General features: G+C 38.8%; 1 protein-coding gene across 4 annotated transcripts in view; it reads right to left on the bottom strand.

The window, feature by feature from the left end:
• trappc12 (trafficking protein particle complex subunit 12) overlaps window positions 1-22,456 on the bottom strand; it is a 76,773-nt gene continuing 54,317 nt past the window's right edge. For 3 of the 4 annotated variants that reach the window (XM_078213203.1, XM_078213201.1, XM_078213204.1), the window contains exons 10-13: window positions 18,083-18,181; window positions 5,084-5,187; window positions 2,896-2,983; window positions 431-1,537 (exon numbers count right to left, since the gene is read on the bottom strand). In XM_078213203.1, the coding sequence (XP_078069329.1) occupies window positions 1,295-1,537; window positions 2,896-2,983; window positions 5,084-5,187; window positions 18,083-18,181 (534 nt within the window). In that variant the 3' untranslated portion in view covers window positions 431-1,294. Of the gene's footprint in view, window positions 1,538-2,895; window positions 2,984-5,083; window positions 5,188-18,082; window positions 18,182-22,456 lie in introns of all 4 variants that reach the window. The other variant, XM_078213202.1, reaches the window with a different exon arrangement.

Below are 22,456 nucleotides of genomic sequence, written 5' to 3' on the forward strand. Positions count from 1 at the left end.
AGATGAAGTAGTATTTAATGAAAAACATTGGGATTGACACTGGGAATGCTCAACACAGGCTACAATATGCTACTTTTCAAATTTAGCTGTGAGAACTATTTCTCTACATCCTAGACATGGAGAAAAGCATTCTTCCCTCAAATACTGGTACTTACTGATGAAGGCCAAATATAATTTGTATTGAACCTTGTTGTAGATTAAAAGTTACATTCTGTACATGCCAGTATCATTCTTCTCTACCCCAGATGGCACCATTTACTCCACTTAGAAGTTAAAACATGTATTAACAGTTTATGGTCAAAGTCTTTCCTTGGGAATGTTGTTACACATTTGCAAATTAATCAATCCAGTATCCCCTTCTCCCCTTTGTAAATGTTGATCTTGGGCTTTGTAGTGCAGTGTAGGTGATACAAAAAAACATGTTCAAACTCTAAGCAACTATAGAATTTATTTTTTAACAAGGTACTTTTGGAAGGTATGCACAATATGCCAGCTTCCTTTGACGTGGAGTTGACTGTCAACCTTAGTTATATTGTGTTGTTGTGCAGCTATTAGCAACATACACAGAAAAATGTGCACAAACTAAAATCTTCAAATGTCTCTGCATTGATGATGCATTTTCATTTCTCAGGATTCTAGAAAGTCTAAACATTTCAGAACAGAATTCATCAGGATATCAAATAAATAGAATTGTTTTTGTCCTGGACAATGGATTAAATTTTCCATAACATATGCTGTGGAATAGATTGTTTGGAGCTCTCTTTCAGAAAGGATAAAGCAGTGCTATGACTGTCTATCAAGCAAGGTGTGGCCTGTAGTTTGATTAGCATTGGTCCTACTCTTGTGGTCATGTTTCAGTTACGACATAAAAATGTACCTCCTAATGTCAAACTCCAACGATCTTTTTGAAATTCTTCTCCCAGCAAGCAAGCTAATAAAGCACAGTGAAGAGTGGGAAGGAAAAACAAGGTGAATAAATTACAAGTGTAAATGTGATTTTCATATTTGTGTTTATTTAAAATTACACAGCATTATTCTCATCCCTCTAACGACCAATTCAGAGCAGCACTGGTCAGGAAGTTTGGTGAAACAAAATTGAGCAGGGAATTGAAATCTGAATTGTTCCCTTATCTCTACCAAAACAGAAGCTGTTGTTGCAAGGTACTCACTCCACTTACAGATAATTTACTTGCAATGCAGTATCAGTTGTAGTTAAAAGATAATTAAAATATTTACACATTTACATCTTTAAAGTTACAACGGCTAATTACAAACTGGGCAGAAATGGGCAGTTTCACAGTAGCTTTAGACACTGAATATTAAAGCTGTCTCCTTCACGACAGGCCACTGACTCCAGCAAGCTCTGCTTTTTCTGCATACTGCGAGATGATTCAAGCTCGTACATCGTAGTCAGGTTAAAGAGAACACTTTCATGCAGGTAGTGTTTGGGATCCTGCTGTACAAGTCCTTCCAGTTGCCTGAGGGAGTCCTTCAGTTTTCCCAAGTACAGCAAACATACGGCTGCATTATTATTCGCCTAAAGAGGAAGTACAGGTGAAAATGGCAGAAACATGTCCAATGACTGATTTACTTAATGAGCACACCTGCAGCTGTGTGCTGCAGCTATCAAATAGCTGTAGTTATTCTATTATTTTTTAGTCTGAAAGGTATTTTGTTAAAATGTCCTATTTTATTTTCATAACTACTTCATCTCGGAATGAAGCCTTTCAGCTCAATACATCTGTGCGATCTCACCCCATTCTGCGGCTCTTTCCACATTCCCTGTAATATTTTTCAAGTGTTTAATTCCCCTTGAATGTAGTAATTTTCTTGGCTTCAATAGCCACTTGATGCAATGAATGTCATATTCTAATAACCACGGGGAAAAAAAGACCTTGTAACCTATTCATTACTAAACAAATCCTAAATATTCCTGCAATCTCATGCTATTAAAATCAGAAAGTAGATTCCCAAGGTGACTAAAATGTACAACACAGCACAGATGGTTGATAGGCTGATGACGTTTCTTACCAAACATACAAGAAGTTTGTGGAGTCTGGGTGTGAAAGGAGCACAAATGGAGTGAGCATTTACTGGGAACATTAGAGGTTTCAAAGAATTTTTGGAGAGGCAATTTGTCCAACATGGAGAATGCAAACATGCCTAATGTATTAGGAGTAAACACAGTGAGAGTTTTAACAATACCAGGTTAAAGTCCAACAGGTTTATTTGGTAGCAAATGCCATAGCTTTCGGAGTGCTGCTCCTTCGTCAGATGGAGTGGATATCTGCAGACTTTAACCTGGTGTTGTTAAAACTCTTACTGTGTTTACCCCAGTCCAACGCCGGCATCTCCACATAATGTATTAGGAGACCAGACGTTAAGCGCACAGATCAAAAGTACAGAAATTAGGACACAGTTTGTTTTAAGAGGGGTCTCTAGCCCAAGGAAGAGAAGGAATGCTCGACAAACAAAAACAATAAAGTATTCCTTAAGCTGATGAGAGGCAAGTTTGTTGAGGTTAAGTAATATTGGGATGTATCGTTAAATATCAAGGAGTTAGAATCAAGATGAAGGCAGTCGTTCTGGGGGTGATTTTAACATGATTGTCAGGAATGACATTTATACAGAATGTCTGGAAGGAATTTTTCATTAAAAACATATTTTATTAAAGTACAATAAACGTGATGATGGCAAAGGAAGAACAGCTCAAAGCACACAACATGGAAGATGCAACATTTCCTGTTACATGAACATGGTCGACTTGCAGCTGAGTTTCTAAAGCAGGATATTTTCAGAAATATACTCAATAGTGAAAATTACAACTGAATACAATTGAACTAGGTCATAACACATGTAAAAATATTAAACAACATACCATAGTCTCTCACTTACCACTGGATTGCTTGGGTCCAATTTGGTAACTTCAGTGAAGAATTTATGGGCTTCAGCATAGTTATTCTGACCTAAGTGGAGGAATGCTCTAATGCAAGAAATAATGATATTTTCAGCACCAACTCTTTACTATTGATATTATATTACTTAATGAAAAGCAACAATATCACAACATATGACAGCAGATTAAAATGAAGTACTGAAATAGGTTATGCTCAGAATTTAAGCCAGGTCCTCACAGGGGTGCAATGCAGAGGTGATGGGTCTCTGTGGATTTGCATGTTGTTATACAAAGCAAATCATCATGGTTAGAATTTTTCAGCAACTCCTCAGTCAAAACATACCTCGACTGCATGTACAAGGAATGTTATGTAGCGTAGCAGAATGTAGCATGAAGATGCATTAAAAATTAAGCCCCTTTGGGGCTCGAAGCACGGCAATATTCAGCACCATAAAGGATCGTACTGCCCTGAGTCAGATGATTTTCACTAGCAGTGCTCTGTTGTATGAACGCTGTCATCCCTTAGCTGCCGCCACATCTTAAATTTATTTCAGTATAAAAATAGAAGGTACACAATAGTGAGTTAAAGGTTGTGGAGGATGATTCAAACAGAGAGAAAAAATGTGGTTTAGGACAAACAGAATCCCCTGGGATTGGAAGATGTGTACTGGTAGGTAGCCAGAACTACTTTAATTCATCAATTTGATCATAAAACCAACCAACATATCTCTTGCAGGTTTACTAACCCTCCCCCAGAAACTCCCGAGGAGAAACTTCTACCAAATGCACATGTGCACAAATGCTTGTTGGAGCCGATTTCTGAAAAACAGTAAAGGTTCCAGTTTATGGGAGCATATTGCTGTAATTATGCATTAGAAAGACCAGAATTAATTTCCAGCCATGCTTCCCTGATTCTGTACTGGAGAAAGCCTGCTGCCAGACTGCTTCCAATGTTGTTCAGTAAGAAAACTGATTGAAGACACATTAAAAAGCAGCTTGGGCTCTGCTAGTCCCATCTCTGATGAGATTGAGTTGTGTCAGGAGACTGCAGTTACAGGCTTAATTTTTACCACTCTGCAGTGAATTGCATTTGAAGCATACCAGCAAACTGCTCTCTGTGCTGCTGTTGTGGTGCAGTTTTTAGTGAGTTATTTAAAAAGAACACAAGCATCAGCAGTTTGAATTAAAAATGCATTTAGACTTCGAGTATCTTGCTGCAAAAGGCAACAAACCAGAGTTTACATGTAAATGTTGGTCTCAAATGTGGGTTAGCAATGATGGAATAACTATAAGCCACTAAAATTGAAATACATTAAAAGATAATGAAAGAAAAGAATCAAAACAGAACAGAGTCAAGATAAAGACAACAAAATACACTGCTTCTGCAGTGAAGGACTGGAGTTAAACATACACAAGTTGACTGAAATAGAAATGAGGGAGCACCAATTCGATAGAGGTATTAAGAGATAAGTGGAAGACAATAATTGAAAAGCACAAATGCACAAGCATTAGCCATGATCATCTCTCTCTCAAAGGTTTCATACAGCCTCAGTCGGCAAACTATTAAACTCTATTTAGGACAGCGGGGTGTATATTATAAAATAAATTGTCCTCAGACAAGACATCAAGTTGCTCTTTTACCCATGCATTACATGGACAGGTTTTCAAATGACCAGCAACTTAATGCCTTGGGTTTTATGATAGAAATAAAAGTGAGGTTGCCAATGCTCAGCATTATGAAGCAGCAAGTCAGATAGCCACTTCCGGCATCCGCATATGTGCAGTTAAACATGGAAATCAGGAAGATTCTTCAATCCGAGTGGTTCAGGAAACTCGTTGTTGTTTCCCCTACTTACACAGCCTCAGATTCCCAGTGTTGTATACCTGATTACCATAAATTGCTATGCAAAAGCCCATGAAATGTCTGTGGGCAGTTGTAACAGTTGTGAATGATGCATGCCACATACTTACCACTGGTTGTAAAATCTAGGCCAATACATCTCCTACTTGTGGCAGGTAGTGCTCCGTGAGCTTTGCTGTCAGCCTCTCTTGTTAATAAATGTAAAAAAGCTTGCAACACTTCACTATATCCTCCATAATTAACACCGGGGTCTTGAACCATATAAAATTATGGGGCCCAGCTAATGATTTGAAATTATACATTTGAAAATATATCTTGTGACTTACCTGTTCATTTGAATTATTATATTCTGTTGCAACTCACTTCCTAACTTTGGAGTTACTTCCTCAACTTCTTGGAAATATTTCTCAGCTGTTTTGATGTCACCAATCTAAGCACAGAAGTAGTACAATATTGAAGTACCAATTTAAATTACAAGGCACACACATCAATGTTATAATCTAGGCAGAACAATTTAGAATTTTTAGTAACAGGAGAAGGTAACATGACGCAAAAATCCTCTCTCAACACGATTTTAACCAGATTTGTTAACCATTCTCTATCTGTCAACCCCTACTCTATCCACAGGCCATTCTAAACAATTTATACCATCAATTTCAATGGCTGATCCTGTCACGCTATTGTGCGAGGGAGGTGCAAAAGAAACAGTATCAAATTCCTCTCCCAAATTAATGTCACAGACAAAACAAAAATGAATTGAATTTTTATTATGTAAAATGGAATACACCAAAGGAAAATGAAACCATGGCAGTGGATAGATTATATGTTCAGTAAGTGGAATAAATTGACAAATTCCAAACAGTGCAATGCTTTGAAAATACCAAAACAACACCCAACTGTTCTACAGAGTACAAATGGAAATGCAATGGCTTTTTACACAGAATAGTTACAAAGGTTTTCTCCCGATTCCCAATGGTTCATCTGATAAAGGGGACATGTAACTGAGCCATAGATCAGTAAATCCTCAGTCTCCATTTTCAGGCTACGAATTGGTAATGCTAAATTACATATTACTGAATCATAGTACACTACGAACGACATTACTATTCTAATAAGCTTCAATGTTGTAAATGGTTTGGGGGAGAGGGCATGCTTGAGGGAAGGAGTAGAAGGTTTCAACTTCTAACAAAAATAGGTGCGAAGTTTGTGGAATGACCCTATTAAGAACATAAGAACTCGGAGCAGGAGTAGGCCATCTGGCCCCTTGAGCCTGCTCCGCCATTCAATAAGATCATGGCTGATCATTTTGTGGACTCAGCTCCACTTACCCACCCACTCACCATAGCCCATAATTCCTTTACTGTTCAAAAATGTATTTATCCTTGCCTTAAAAACATTCAATGAGGCAGCCTCAACTGCTTCACTGGGCTGGGAATTCCATAGATTCACAACCCTTTGTGTGAAGAAGTTCCCCCTCAACTCAGTTCTAAATCTGCTTCCCCTCATTTTGAGGCTATGCCCCCTAGTTCTAGTTTCACCCACCAGTGGAAACAACTTCCCTGCTTCTATCTTATCTATTCCCTTCATAATCTTATATGTTTCTATAAGATTTCCCCTCATTCTTCTGAATTCCAATGAGTATAGCCCCAGTCTACTCAGTCTCTCCTCATAAGCCAATGCCCTCAACTCCGGAATCAACCTAGTGAATCTCCTCTCGATCCCCTCCAGTGCCAGTATATCCTTTCTCAAGTAAGGAGACCAAAACTGTACACAGTACTCCAGGTGTGGCCTCACCAGAACCTTATACAGCTGCAACATAACCTCGCTGTTTTTAAACTCCATCCCTCTAGCAATAAAGGACAAAATTCCATTTGCCTTCTTAATTACCTGCTGCACCTGCAAACCAACTCCTTGAGATTGCTGCACAAGGACACCCAGGTCCCTCTGCACAGCAGCATGCTGCAATTTTTTACAATTTAAATAATAACTTTCCTGTTATTCCTACCAAAATGGATGACCTCACATTTACCAACATTGTACTCCATCTGCCAGACCCTCGCCCACTCACTTAGACGATCTACATCCCTTTGCAGACTTTCAGCATCCTCTGCACACTTTGCTCTGCCACCCATCTTAGTGTCATCTATGAATTCTGACACACTACACTTGGTCCCCAACTCCAAATCATCTATGTAAATCGTAAACAATTGCGGTCCCAACACTGATCCCTGAGGCATACCACTAGTCACTGATCGCCAACCAGAAAAACACCCATTTACCCCCACTCTTTGCTTTCTGTTAGTTAACCAATCCTCTATCCATGCCAATACATTACCCGTAACACCGTGCACGTTTATCTTATGTAGCAGTCTTTGGTGCGGCACCTTGTCAAATACCTTCTGGAAATCCAGATACATCATATCCACAGGTTTCCCATTGTCCACTGCACATGTAATGTTCTCAAAGAATTCCATCAAATTAGTCAAACATGACTTTTACTTCATGAACCCATGCTGCGTCTTACCAGTGGGACAGTCCAAGTTAGTATCAATGGGAAAGCTTTTCCTCCTGAACACACAAAACTAAAGACAAGGGGTGGGAACCTTTTGTGGAACAGTCCAAATTAATTGGTTAGGCCATTGACTGCCCAGCCCAAGTTGGCTGTCCATCTCGACTTTAAAATTGCTGTGCTGGTCTATGTATGCAATCAGCTTCCTGTCCGAAACAGGGTAATCTGAGAACTGCATTAGACACTCTTAGGTATCCCCACAGATATTCCTCTGGCAGCCCATTTATCAGGTGATAGTTGAAAAACAGCCCTCGCTATCTCTCAGATCACCCTCTGCCCCCAAGTTCAATCACACAGAATACTTTCTAACTATAGTAACTTGTACTACAGTTTGCTGCTTTATGACTGCACCACAGGAAAACTAATACAATTTCCATTCTAATTTCAAACTCCAACAATCTAATCTTCAGCAATGAGCAATTACCAAAAAAATGAACAATTCGGTTCAGGTTCAAATTTGCTCGGCTAATTCAAATTTTACACTTTTCTTATTCTGTGAATCATGACCAGCTTAGTTTCACAATAGCCGTGAATCATGATCAGTCTGATATTTACTTAAAATAATCTTAGTAGCAAGGAAACAACACAATTTCCAGAATACAGATATTCTTTTGCACAAGATCAATGTTTTCATTTATTGTCTGTGTTGCGCTGACATCTGAGAAACAAGGTTAATGTACTTTTAACAATTGTTTGACAAGAACTAATATAGTTGATGCATAATCATTCAGAATGGCACATACTGTGACTTATGCAGTAAAATCACACTGTTTGTTGCCCTGATAATCCCGTGAAAACTTAGTGCAGAATTTCCTGGAACATATAATTTGAATATGCCACAATGAACATTAATGATGAATCAGGGACCTCAGAAGCAACACAGCCAATGACTTACCTCATCTGCTTCAATTAATGAGACAAGTATTGCATTGACCAAAGAGATAGGATTTTGAATTCCTTTTACTATACTGAACTCAATCACTGCAAAAATTTTTTTAACTGGACATAACATATTCAGTTTTCTGGAATATTATAGGTAACATACCATTTTTTAACCATTTATATAGGAGATAATATAAGTTATTTAATCTGATTAAACAAATGGAAGTGGAGGGAGAGGGGTGTAGGGCACCTAAGCATGAACAGGGCAAAAAGGTCCAATTTTGGGAGCATGTCTCGCACCTCAAAATGATTGAAATATGATTTTCAGCATAATGATATGAGACACATTCACGAGAACCTGGGTGGCACGGGAGCACCGTGATTAGCACTGCTGCTTCACAGCGCCAGGAACCCGGGTTCGATTCCCGGTTTGGGTCACTGTCTGGGTGGAGTTTGCACGTTTTCCCCGTATCTGTGTGGGTTTCCTCTGAGTGCTCCGGTTTCCTCCCACATTCTGAAAGATGTGCTAGTTAGGTGCATTGACTCGAACAGGCGCCAGACTGTGGCGACTAGGGGAATTTCACAGTAACTTCATTGCAGTGTTAATGTAAGCCTTGTGACTAATAAATAAACTAAAAAACTGTCGGCTGCCTTAAATAGGCAGTAAGGCCCCTGTATGTACTGACAAGTGGTCTCATGTCTGTTTCAGGATTCTCGTCTTGCAAACTGGTCAGGACCCGAGATCCACTCAGTTTATCTGCCTTTTCTGAGGCGTAACATGCATTCCTTAAAGGGACTCTGGAAGACGACCAGTGTAAAGGTAACTTTTTAAACTTACCATAATGTGGAGCCAGAAGGAGCATGATCGCTCATTTTAACTTCACAGCACCATTGCCGGACCTGACCATTTGCCTGTCCCTTACAGCAGGCCCAAACTAGTCTGGCAGAAATTACTGCACTGCCTCAAGAGGACCAACAGGCACCTGCAACTCATCAGAAGGCCTGAGGTCCAATTTAAATAGGTCTCAGGCTTCTGATGCATGCCCAACCATTTTAAACCCAAGAATGTGCCTGAATGAATTTCTCTTACTCTTGCTTTCATCAAGGGACGATTCACGCACTTCAGTGCCCTACACCACATGTACAACATATACTAAACCTAATGCATAATGACAAACAAGTGCTTATTGGATTTTGACCAATTAGGGCAGAGATTTTGAACTCATGAATTTAAGTGCTTTCCTCAATTACTCATCACTCGAAGTGGCGTGATGAGAAAATTGAAGTAAATTTGGGAAATTTAAAATTAGAACTAATTTGGTGGGTTTGAGTAATAAGGCCATGAGTGGAGTGGTGTGAAAACTGCAGGAAATTCTCGGCTAAAGTTCTTTCTAATACTCATTATGGGAGACATTACTGAAACTTTACTTTGAAGTTCATAGTTTTGGCAATTGTTTTAATAACAATGCTTCACAAATAAAAATCAACCTTCAGAAAGCCATCTTGAGGGCAAAAACTCCCAAATCCCATGCATTAATCAATTAGTGGATATTAATGTAATATGATAATGAAAATCATAGCTTCTCTTCCCTGTAGACCATATGCCTCAAAGCAACTGAAAACAGATTTTTTTTGCAACAAATTGAAAATCAAGAAATAATGCAAGAAAAGGGCTGGAGAGGGAGGAAATCAATAGAATCTGTTCCAAAAAGGTACCATGGCCCAACACTAAGAATGCATCTCTTAATTTCCCATACCAGCCATTCTTATGACTGCTCTGAGTACAACTGCTTGTTTAGTGCAGAATTATAGGCGGTTTGGTGCCGTGGAACTGGACCTAAACTTCCCCAAATATTTCTGCTCAGAAATTTTACAGCTGTCAGGGAGATCATTTTCATCATTCGGGGCTAAATTCAAAGCCAGATCTCAAAGGCGAATCAACAGTGTTCCAACTCACTGCACCACAAGAAACACTTGGTATAATTATGTTTTTACCAGCGTTTGCTTCACCGATGCAACGTGGAAATGTTTTGGGGGTTTTTAAAGTTTGTTTTGATTTTGTAAATCTGCAGCCGAGCTTCATATAGGAGCAATAATATTAAATTATTTAGTTACAGCTTGCTGCATGGAGATCAATAACACACATATTCACAGCTGCACCCCATATACAGTGTGCTTGCAAACATGAAGCATGTTAGTGAGAGAAATGCTTCTAGGCAGAATGGTCGCTTTTCAACTTGCCTGCTGAAAACAGCAGGACAGGTACATGCGCATATGTTTTCCTGAAGACGGTGATTAAAACTGGGTTTTTATTTTTCTACAGTGTTAATTTTGTTTCTGAATTCCTTTTGTTTTAACATTATTGATCTTATTTTAAACTAATGTAGACATGTTACAGACATTTTAAATGGACCAAAGACGGCAAGCACACACTTGTCTGGTTTCATTTCGAGTAAAAGGTGCGTAATTACAAAATGATTCATGAAGGTTCACAACTAGAGAACACAATTAAATAAAAAACTCAAAAAATTACTCCTGGAAATAACTACAACAAATTAGTTTTATTTTTAAACCATCAATTGATCCCAGCCATAAAATAATTTCTGATAATGCTGAAAGGAAAACTCGAAATTAACATTTATACAAAAGGTTTATTACATCTATAAATATAAATCCTAATGCAGTATGGAATCAAAGAACAACTGTACTTGGAGCACTACAAGATCTGCAGTGACTCCATTGGAATACTTAACCTGGTGTTGAGAGACTTCGTTCTTACTGTGTCCATTGGAATGCTGTCAGGGTACCAAATATGTGTAAAGATCATCTACTTCAGCAGTTAACACTGTAGGAATATCTGTCATGGGACAGGATAGCCTATGTTCATAATATTTATAATGCCGCTGATGCTGTAATCTGGGTCCGGTAAGACATTCGTTTGATTGCTGGCTAATTTGTGGGATACAGTCAATCTATCATTTTAACTACAAGACCAAACCTGTGTTGGAAACTGCACCTGATACAGCAGCTACAGAAGGGAAATCACACTTGATTTGGATAAAGTTTATTTATTTATTGGTCACAAATAAGGCTTACATTAACACTGCAATGAAGTTACTGTGAAATTGCCCTAGTTGCCACAGTCCAGCACCTGTTCGGGTCAATACACCTAACCAGCACGTCTTTTAGAATGTGGGAGGAAACTGGAGCACTTGGAGGAAACCCACGCAGACACAGGGAGAATGTGCAAACTCCACACAGACAGTGGCCCAAACCGGGAATCGAACCTGGATCCCTGGTGCTGTGAAGCAGCAGTGCTAACCACTTTACTACCCTGCCGCCCTATGGTGCCATCTATTGCATGTCCCACAAAACAAGACCCATACAATATATTTCTTTAAATCATCTTCAAGATGAGGATATTGATGGCAAGGCTTGCCATTATTGCACATCCTGTTTACTCAGAAATGATGATGAACCACCTTCCTAAAACACTCTTGATTTGATACAACTGCACGGCTTCAATAGACAGTTAAGACAGTCAGCCATGTTGTTATAAGATGGAAGCCATTTGCAGGTCACACTGGATAAGGATGGCAGGATTCCTCCTGCCCTTGTGGGCAGTGGTGAACCAAATAGGTTAAGACATTTCCAACAGCTTGATAGTATTCTTTTTCACTGATATCAGTTTCTTTATTTTCCAGATGATTTAAAACTGAATTCAAACACTCAAATTTCCAAGGTGGAACTGAATTATTAGGCAAGGCCTCTGAAGATAACTACTACTCCAATTTACTATCAATTGGACATATCCAATTTAATTTAATATGGCTTTAAAAAAGGTTCGATAACTTCAGAACATTACGAATAGGGCAGGAAAACTTTTTTTAAAAATCAGTTTTACACAGGAGCAAACTTGGTGGGCAATGAGAAATGTACAATATGATAGGTGATCAAGAGAATGCAATTCCTCTGATAAAGTTGAATGACATAACAATCCATGAAGGGGGCTAGTTTTATTGGTCGAGCGACCTTTTCTGAGTAATATTGTATGTTTTGAACGAGGCTCCATTAGGTTAAGTGTGCCTATTTTAATATCCTTTTTTCAAAAAGACATGCAGCTTAAAGGCGGCTCAACCAATAAGCAACAGAGTGCAGATGTGATTAACAACGCTTAACAGGAGTTCATTAATCAGGCGAAATGGAAAGTGGCAATTTTTCTGCCTTTACAAAATTCTGATTTAAAATAGCAGGAAATAGAAATTTATGACGTATAAATAAGAGAAGACAGTGGCATAGTGGTAATGCCACTGGACTAGTAATCCAGAAACCCAAGCTAATGCTCTGGGGACACTGGTTCAAATTTTGCCATGGCAGCTGATGGAATTTAAATCTGATTATTTAATAATTCTGGAATTTTGAATGTCAGTCTCAGTCATGGTGACCATGAACCATCATTGATTGTTTTAGAAACCCAACTGTCCTCGAGGAAAGGAAATCTGCTGCCCTTGTCTGGTCTGGCCTACATACGACTTTCGACCCCAGCAGTGCAGCTGACTCTGAGCAATCTGGTTAGTTGCATCAAACTGCTTAAGAAAAGTCAAACTGGATGGACTGCAGCAGTTCAAAAAGGTGGCTCACCATCATCATCTTCTCAAGGGCAATCAGGGATGGGCAACTAATGTTGGCCTTGCCTGTGACACCCACTTCCCATGAAGGAATAAAAAAAATGTATAAATTAAGACACAGTAGAGGCAGTTGGTTACACTCGGGAAAATACCTATACTAATATTAGGATCCAAATTCGGTGCTCTCTCTCCTCATTCCCTTTACAAATAAAAATCAACCTTCAGAAAGCCATCTTGAAGGCAAAAACTCCCAAACCCCATGCATCAATTAATTAATGGACATTAATGTAATATGATAATGAAAATCATAGCTTCTCTTCTCCACAATTAAGTGATCACACTTAAAATGTACTCACCCCATTAGCTATTTTTAGACCCTTTTCAAAAAAAAGTGTTCAAATATTCTTTAATTACGAAGCAACCTGTTCCTTCTCTACCAATTTCTGAAAGATAGCCACCATGAAGTGGACAAGAACAGCAGAAGTTTCTTCTAATGACAACTTTTGTCTTGAAAAGATCTAAGTTCCATTCGATTAAGTCAAAATAAAGCGGCATGTATACTGCCTTTCCAATCCAATACCATCAGCTTTATGCCTGCCAATGCTTCTCCATCAATGGTGAACTAAATTTAACAACATACTGCAGGTGCTGGAGATATGAAATAAAAACCGTCAATGCTGGACAGACTCAGCAGGTCAGGCAGCCTCTGTGGAGTGAGAAATAGAATTTATGTTAACTCTGTTTCTCTCATGACAGATGCTGATTGATCTGCAAAACTAAATTTGTAATGCCCGGAATGAAAGTGTGGAACCCGTTACAGACAGATAAATGATTATAAGCTAATAAGAACATCAGTGTGTTTTAGAACTGAACTCTGGCCCAAAATGCTGGCTTGGATTTTGTGGTCAGTGTCTAACTAACAGTGCTCGTTGCTGACCTGAAACAAACCTTTCCATCAAGTCTTTTAATGATCTCTGGCATGGATATCACCTATTCTGACAGCAATTTCATTCTTGCACTGATTATAGGAATATCTGGCATTTAGCTACAGTGATATCCCCAAACAGGCTGAGCAGCCATTCACACTGAGGAATTCTCAGACAGAAAACTAAGTAGTAACAAGATGGTTTGATCATTTGTTTTTTAAAAACTTGTAGAAAGGGAAATAAGTATTGCGATATACACAGAAATAAGGTAGATGCTGAAATACTAAATACATTTTATTTTATTTTAAAACACTGAGAATGGAGGGGAATTTTAACATTGAATGGAAAAAGATGATATTGCACAAATATATTAGTTTTGGAGGGCCAAAAAGGTTTTGGACAGCAATTATAACTTGGTACACTGTGAAAAGTTCAGCTACACTTCATTTAACAAGATGCAACTTTTTCAAGAGCTTTCACAGCAAGACTAATAATATAAAAATGTGGATACTTCAGTCAAATCAGTGATTTCTAATTGATTTTCATGTCCAAGGACGTCAAGAGATCAGGTGCAATGCCTTTTCTTTTCACTTGGATATTGTATATCTCCCTTATGGGGAGCATGAATTGGATTCAATTTGAACTTGAATGGGTTTTTGGAGCAAGCAAAAAGATGGATTAAAAGCTGCCCAGTGCACTCTGCACATTGGCCTTGTAACTTACAACACTTGAAGATTTCTAAGTGCATGCTCACAGAAGTTGCCATTTTCACAGAATAATATGGGGTGAACGCAGACAGTTTTGCCTTCTTACAACCACAAAATCTGGGCCATTTGAACTGGTACAGGTTTTCCTTAATGCCAGCACCATCGCATGGTTGATGAAGATGTTTGTTTTCTAGACTAACCTGAAGAGTTGTGAAATCAATTGGAAATTCAGAAGCTGATTTGCAGCATTTCATGTGAGCAGCTGGTCTGACCTGCATTGGAATCAGATGGGCCAATCAATTTTGTTAATCAATGCTCACAACAATGGTGGAGGGTTTCTTCATTTGAACCTTGTGAATCAGCCATCCCTTAGAAGAAAAAGGTAAAGGCATACAAACCCCTCTTGCCATGGATCAATTTAATATTTTGAACCATCATTGCAGAAGTAGCAACAGAACTCTGAAAATCTCCTTGCTTTTAAAATCTATCATTGCCTTGCTCCATTTGTTGAAAAAACAGATTGCTTTCCTCCAAGGAAGGATTCCACTGGGGGAGTGCTTGTGGTTGAAAATCAAACTTCCCTACGAACTGCTCGTAACTTGCATCAGTGTGAAGGGCAAAATACCGTGGTTCAGAAAGTAAATGACTAGCCTGCTCGATTTATACACAATTTGGAATCTAGACGTGTTGCCTTAATGGGTAATGATGGGATAAATCTAAACGTATTAACAAGCGTATGCGTTCAGTTTCTGTTGGAATAAATGTTGGTTTTGGTATGCTGCCATTTGCTGGGTGAACAGATTTCAGCATCAATCTGTTAACAATCGAATTATTACAGACCAAAGTTAATTTGTGATCGACAGCTATGTCTCAGAATGGTAAGAACAGAGAAAAAAAAAAGACCTTTTTTGTAGGTCTTCTTGATAATTTTATGGTATAGATTTAAATTGGGCTCCGTGTGCTCAATGGTGAAAGCCAGTAGAAAGTCTAGCTCGACTCCATGGCTTGGCTCATGAGAAGTGCAAATCTGTTTTCACGACTTAATGCATGTTGTCAGAAAGAATACGGATTAACCTTTACTGCTTTTATATGGATCATGAAGAACAGGTGAGGTTTGTAAATTAAGTACCAAGTCAAGAATTTCTGGGGGATTGGCACTGTTGTAGTGAAGCACCTGTGGCATTGCATTTGCTTTTACACCATAGAAGTTCCAGGAAATCAGGCTGAAGGAATCATGACGTGTGCTGCTCAGTTTCTGACCAACTACATTGAGGGGATCTGAGACAAGTATTAACTTTCTAATTAGCACATGCAAGGAATCTAATGCTTGTTTAAAGTAGTGACCAAGGGTACCTGAATACAGTCTGAGCCAACATGGCACATTGCAGATATCCACGGGGCTCACAAAATAGCCTTATTGCACATCAAAGCAACAGGAAATGAAATTAAATGTCGTCCACTCCAGGTTGGTTTAATCTGAAATTATGACGATTTACAGATTGTGCCATTTGAGGAAATTCTGAACCAATGTAGTGAACACTGTTCAGATAGACCAATTTAACAATTTACTGTTAAGTAAATTGCCTGAAGGTTTACAACACAAGCCTCAGTCATCAGAGAGAGAAAATGCAATAATGCTTGGTATGTTTTGTAAACTGGCCTACAGTACTAACCGTTTTCTATTCAATCCCTGACGTATCTACCATTTATGTGGACATTGGATTGAAGAAAGGATAAAGGAAGTGGTAAGTCAAATTTTTGCTTTTAATTCATCTCCTTTAACTTTTCTGCTATGCATCATCTCTTGCCTCCCCTCTTCAGCATTCTCAATTTTTGGCTACTTAGGTCCCATTACCTGACACAGTCTTTACACAGATTCTGATACTTCCTTTACGCCTTGGGTCTGCCTCAGAGATTGGGTCTCATTTCTGACCCAACTAAAAGGTTGGAGGAGTATTCCTGGTCTCATTCCTTGCCAGGCTGGTTCAATCACCATAATCACCATAACCAGGCCCTGAAAGTGAGATGAGGGTGGACACTGCTCCAGAGATAGGATTGATTGAGAAGAAAGAGACAGGGGGTGGAGATGAAGAAGAACAATAACCAGTGAGTGTGAGAGAAAGGTTAATATTTTACTGGAGATGAGAGGGCGGTATACAGAAATGGGTGAGGACATAACGTTGTCATGCTCACATTTTCAGAAGAAAGAATTAATTGGTCATTGGTGAAGGGATATAGACCATTGCAATAGTTCTGATGAAAGGTCACCATTGATCTGAAACATTAACTCTGTTTCTATCTATATATGCTCCCTGACCTGCTGAGCGTTTCCTGCATTTTTCTGTTCCTGTTCAGTGGAATAGATTGTGGGAGATAGAAATGGGGGGGAAAATAATAGAGGGGAGAATTTGGGAATTAAATTGTTATAGAGGTATGTGTGGACTGAAAGATCCAATATAAACAGAACAAAAGGTACTTGTGGGAGAAAGAGATGGCTCCATAAAGTCTTAGAATATCAAAGCAAGGCCTTCTATTTCCTGCTCGGGCCTGCATCCTTCTCATCTTATATCTTCCCTTTCACCAATCTTCAAAGTCTACTTCAAATACTAATATATTTTTAAATTGCATCATTTTTCCTCTCTTGTTCTGTTTCTTTTCTGCCAAGGTATCCTACAAAAATTTCTAAGTCCACACAATCTACTACTGATATTGCTCTCCAACCGTGATTTAAAATCTTAGTCTACTGGCACCAATTTGGCATTCAAAACTAGCTCTCATCACATCTTTACCATAAGACTCCAATTGCATCACTTCTGCCTGCACATTCGACCTTCTACTATGACTCGCCTCATTTTAATTTTCCTCTGCTCTGCCCACAAGCCAGGATCAAAACAAATTTGTAGGTTGACAAGAGTACAGGTGGAGTTGTAAAATTTACATGCTTCTGTATTAATTAATTTAATGATTTGCTGCTGCATGAATTTATTCACAGTAAAAGTTTTAACAACACCAGGTTAAAGTCCAACAGGTTTATTTGGTAGCAAATACCATTAGCTTTTGGAGCGCTGCTCCTTCGTCAGATGGAGTGGAAATGTGCTCTCAAACAGGGCACAGAGACACAAAATCAAGTTACAGAATACTGAATACAGAATACCCAACGCCGGCATCTCCACATCATGAATTTATTCAGTCAGTGATGGGAAGTGCACTGCTAATTTATTAATTCACTCATGCCTACCTTTGTAGCAATGCCCATCAGTAACCTTATGTTGTCAGTGAGTTGTCATGCATTTTGCTTGCATTTTTGACGCAACTTTGATTTTTCCTTCTACAATTACATAGTTTAAATTCTCCGTTTTGTTCCATTTGTGTTTTCTCCTGAATGCTGTTTGATTGCCAGATTCTTCTCTCAACTGATTTAGGGTTTACTGCCATTCTACATTGTTTGGGTACATTATATAAAATACTTCCAGATGGTACAGCTCTCGACTCCCCACGTACAAGCTACAGGAGATTGACTTAGAATATTCACTAAATTAATGCTTTCATGATTATGGTTAAAAGGATAGACATTGAATGGTCTCCTGTTTGTGAACTCTTCCAATGTTCATACCTGCAAAAGCAGCCTTCCTATGCCACTGAGAAGCTGAGGTTCTTGTTCCGGTTGATATTGGATAACCGAGTGGTACATGTTAATTGCAAGTACATAGTCCTGGTAAAGAGGAAAAAAAATAGTAAACAGCTTGCTCAGTTCTACATCGTAAACATCAATTCTTTAATGGCGACAATGTCTTTTCTGAAACAAGAAATGGAACTTGCTTTAGTTTGCTCAAAGTCTGGTATCAATTGCTTACGCACATGCAGTATAAATATGTGACAAATGGCCAATTGAGCAAGGTATTAAGAGGGTTTTCATTGAATCACCAGCAGGAGTGAGCATCTTCAGGGACAAAGGGGATAAAAGGAAAGGCAATCTGAAACATGAGAGGAAGAAATGCATATTTGAAGAAGAAATCACAACAACATAGAATTAAAAAATAAGAATAAATACATCTCATGAAGTACCCAGTTTTTAATATAGATCAACTTGAAGAGAAATGGAAAACAATGTGGCAACAGCTGGTTCTGAAATTCACTTGGCGTGGCTGTCTTGGACGATTCATTTTTGTTATTGGATCACTCTGTTACTGTTTTTGCGAACTGAAGTTATTGGGTTCCTTTGAATATGGTAAGTTCAGTAACATGTCAGATGTCGGTGTTGCTCTCCTATTTCACCAACAAAATTCAAAATTGAGACTATTCCAAATTTCTCTGCTTTTTCTTAGATTTCCATGGTTCTTAGTTTAATTTAATCCTTTCATGTCAAACCCTGTCAAAGATTTTGTTTAAGTAGTTAAGGAGGTTTGACCTTCTAAAACTGTGCTGGCTGCTAAACAATCCATTGTTGAAGTACTCCTCTGATCTACTCCTTGCAATGGTGTGTTATTTAACCCACTAATAGAATGTTGGCCGCTTTTTAAATGTTTTCTTGTTTCCTATTCTGCAGATCCTCTCCAACACTCAATAATTCTTCCACAACTATAGTCAGTATCTCATTATTTTTGTTTTTCTTCAATCTCTTTAGCCAGCAAGTACCCACCCTACAAAGATATTTAAAGCTTACATGAGATTGCGTCTGGTAACAGGTAGTCAATTTTCTCCCAAGTAAAAACTTCAAGAAAATATGAACTGATTCTATTTCCCCTTTGTCTTACTCTACCACTTTTACTCATTCAAAATCTAACTTCGTTCCTGATCACTTTTATAATGATGATACCGAAAATATTTAATGCCATTTTGCTGAATTTATGCTAGCTCACAGGTGGAGCCTGTGTGCAGTCTAAGCAACTTATAAAAAATGACATTAGATTCAAGGAAATGGTACAGTGAAGATTCACTGGAATGATCCAGGAATGAAAGATAATGAAGAAAATCGTGAAAGATTTTTTGCACCGAGGAAGGTTTAAGGGGAAATTGAATAGCAGCTTCCATTAAAACCTTAAAGAATGGAAGCTACTCAGAGAACCTAGCGCAAAATCGTTTCCAAATTAAATTGGGTATGATCACCAGAAGAATGATGCAGGAAGCCAAAAGTTTGTATGCTCAAATTCTATGATCCTTTGTTTTGTTCACTCGTGTTCTCATTGCACCCGGCATCCCTTTCAGCCTATATATTCCACTTAAAAGTTCTACGACCCACCCAATTCCAGAGGTTATACCCTGCCATTTTATTTCTTATTTTTATTTTAATTGCTCAATCCAGCAATTTTTTGGACTACTTAACCATAATATTTTTGGGCACATCCCTATTTTACAAAATTATGATGAAAGATTTCAATTTCTGTCTCAACCGAGCTTTTTCAGCTATATGCCAAAATTAATTTCTCATTTCACTGAAATTTACATTCCTGTATTTATATTTCCGGTCCTGGTCCTTACTGACCCTTATTATTAGCTGAACTCAAATTTAAATTGTTATAATTTATAATGCCCAGAGATTTCCCAGGGGTCACTGTTTAAGAATAAGAGTCATTTATTTAAGACAGAGATGAGGAGAATTTTTTTCTCCCAGAGAGTCGAGAGTCTTTGGAACTTTCTTCCTCAAAACAGCAGTGAAGAAGAGTCTTTGAATGTTTTTAAGGCAGACCTAGATAGAATCTTGATTAGCAAGGTGGTGAAGGGTATAGGGAGTAGGCAGAAATGTGATTGCAATTCTATCAGCCATGATCTTATTGAATGTCGGAGCAGGCTTGAAGGGCTGACTGTCCTATTCCTGTTCTTAATTTGTAAGTCCATATTCTATATTACAGATTATCTGTGATCACTGTTCCCTCTACACTGTGCAGAATAGGGCATGCAATGCGCAGGGAAGAAACAGGCTGTGCCCAGCCACCATTACCTTGCCGACACCGCCATTGAAAATTCCTAACCTTTACTCTGCTGTTTGAACTCACCCATAATTGCCATATCTGATCACATCTTTATTTAACGGAGTTAGATGAGAGAATTATGCATAAATTACAGATGTAAACAGCAACAAACTAAATATAGCATTTTTCATGCCAGTTCCGAGCCAATGCAGTATTGCTGAAATATAGTCACTGTGTAGTGCAGGGAAATAGCAGCCAATTCGCACACAGCAAGGTTACACAAACAACAGCGAAAATTCAGATCATTTGAATTAGTGATATACATTGACCACGAGACAGAAAAATCCCCAGTCCTTCTTTGAATAGTGCCACCCAAGAGGGCAGACAGGGCCTTAATTTAGCTTCTTATTTGAAAGACAGAGCCTCTGATAATGCAGAACTCTCACTACTGCACTGAACTATCAGCCTAGATTATGTGACAAAGTCTCTGAAGCACGGCTTGAATAATGATGGCTGACTAAAAGACACTATCACTAAACCAAGGTGAACACAATGCTATGAAAAATTTGACAAGGAAAGTTCCTACTGGTCTCGAGATAGGAAATATTGCAGACAATTGATTACCTATGTCATGCACCATAGAACAGTCTACAGCTACACATGCTCCCTGGTCATAAATACTGTGGAGATGCTGGCGTTGGACTGGGGTAAGAAGCACAGTAAGAAGTCTCACAAACAGGGCAGATAAAGACAATTACCTGTAACGACTCGCATTCCAACCATTATTTTGTAAATTGAGTTTATGTCTTTATATGCCCTGTTTGTGAACAGGACTCCCACTCACCTGATAAAGGGGCAGCACTCTGAAAGCTTGTGGCTTGTGCTACCAAATAAACTTGTTTGACTTTAACCTGTTGTGAGACTTCTTACCATAAATACTGAACAGTTAAGAGCCACATGGGAAATATTCTCAAACACAAGTCAAAGCTCTGCAGCTATGACTTAGTCTACACCGGCACCACATCACCCAAGGCACTGTCAGAACTACTTTTAGTAAAATTGTCACCTAATTTAAGGGGCAGTAGCAGCACAGATACCAAATTGTCTCGAGACACAAGAAGCAAAACATAATGGCAAATGGTTGTTTTTCAGATTGGAGGGAAGTACACAGTGGTTTCCCCAAGTAATAGGACCACTGTTTTTTTGGGGAAAAAATGACCTGAACTTGGGCATAGTTCCAAAGTTTGCAGAATATACAAATCTCAGAAATATAGTAAGTATAGAGTCATGGAGCTGTCGAGGTTTACAGCATAGAAACAGGCCATTCAGCCCAACTTGTCCATGCCACCCAGTCTTTACCATTAGGCTAGTCCCAATTGCGTTTGGCCTATATCCCTCGATACCAATCTTACCCATGTAACCGTCTAAATACTTTTTAAAAGACAAAATCGTACCTGCCTCTATTGCTGGCAGCTCATTCCAGACACTCACCACCCTTTGTGTGAAAAAATTGCCCCTCTGGACCCTTTTGTATTTCTCCCCTCTCACCTTAAACCTATGCCCTCTAGTTTTAGACACCCTTACCTTGGGAAAAGATGTTGACTATCTTATTTTATAGACCTCTATAAGATCACCCCCTCATCCTTCTATGGTCTAGGGACAAAAAACCCAGTCTATCCAGCCTCTCCTTCTAACTCAAACCATCAAGTCCCAGTAGCATCCTAGTAAATCTTTTCTGCACTCTTTCTAGTTTAATAATGTCCTTTCTCTAATAGGGTGACCAGAATTGGACACAGTATTCCAAGTGTGGCCTTACCAATGTCTTGTACAACTTCAACAAGACACCCCAACATCTGTATTCAATGTTCTGACCAATGGAACCAAGCATGCCAAATGCCTTCTTCACCAACCTGTCCACCTGTGACTCCACTTCCAAACAGCTATGAACGTGTACTCCTAGATCTTTGTTCTATAATTCTCTCCAATGCCCTACCATTAACTAAGTCCTGCTCTGCTTCAATCTACCAAAATGCATCACCTCGCATTTATCTAAATTAAACTCCATCTGCCATTCATCA

The sequence above is a fragment of the Mustelus asterias genome, chromosome 5 (genome assembly GCF_964213995.1).
Source record: "Mustelus asterias chromosome 5, sMusAst1.hap1.1, whole genome shotgun sequence".
Classification (NCBI taxonomy): Eukaryota; Metazoa; Chordata; class Chondrichthyes; order Carcharhiniformes; family Triakidae; genus Mustelus; species Mustelus asterias.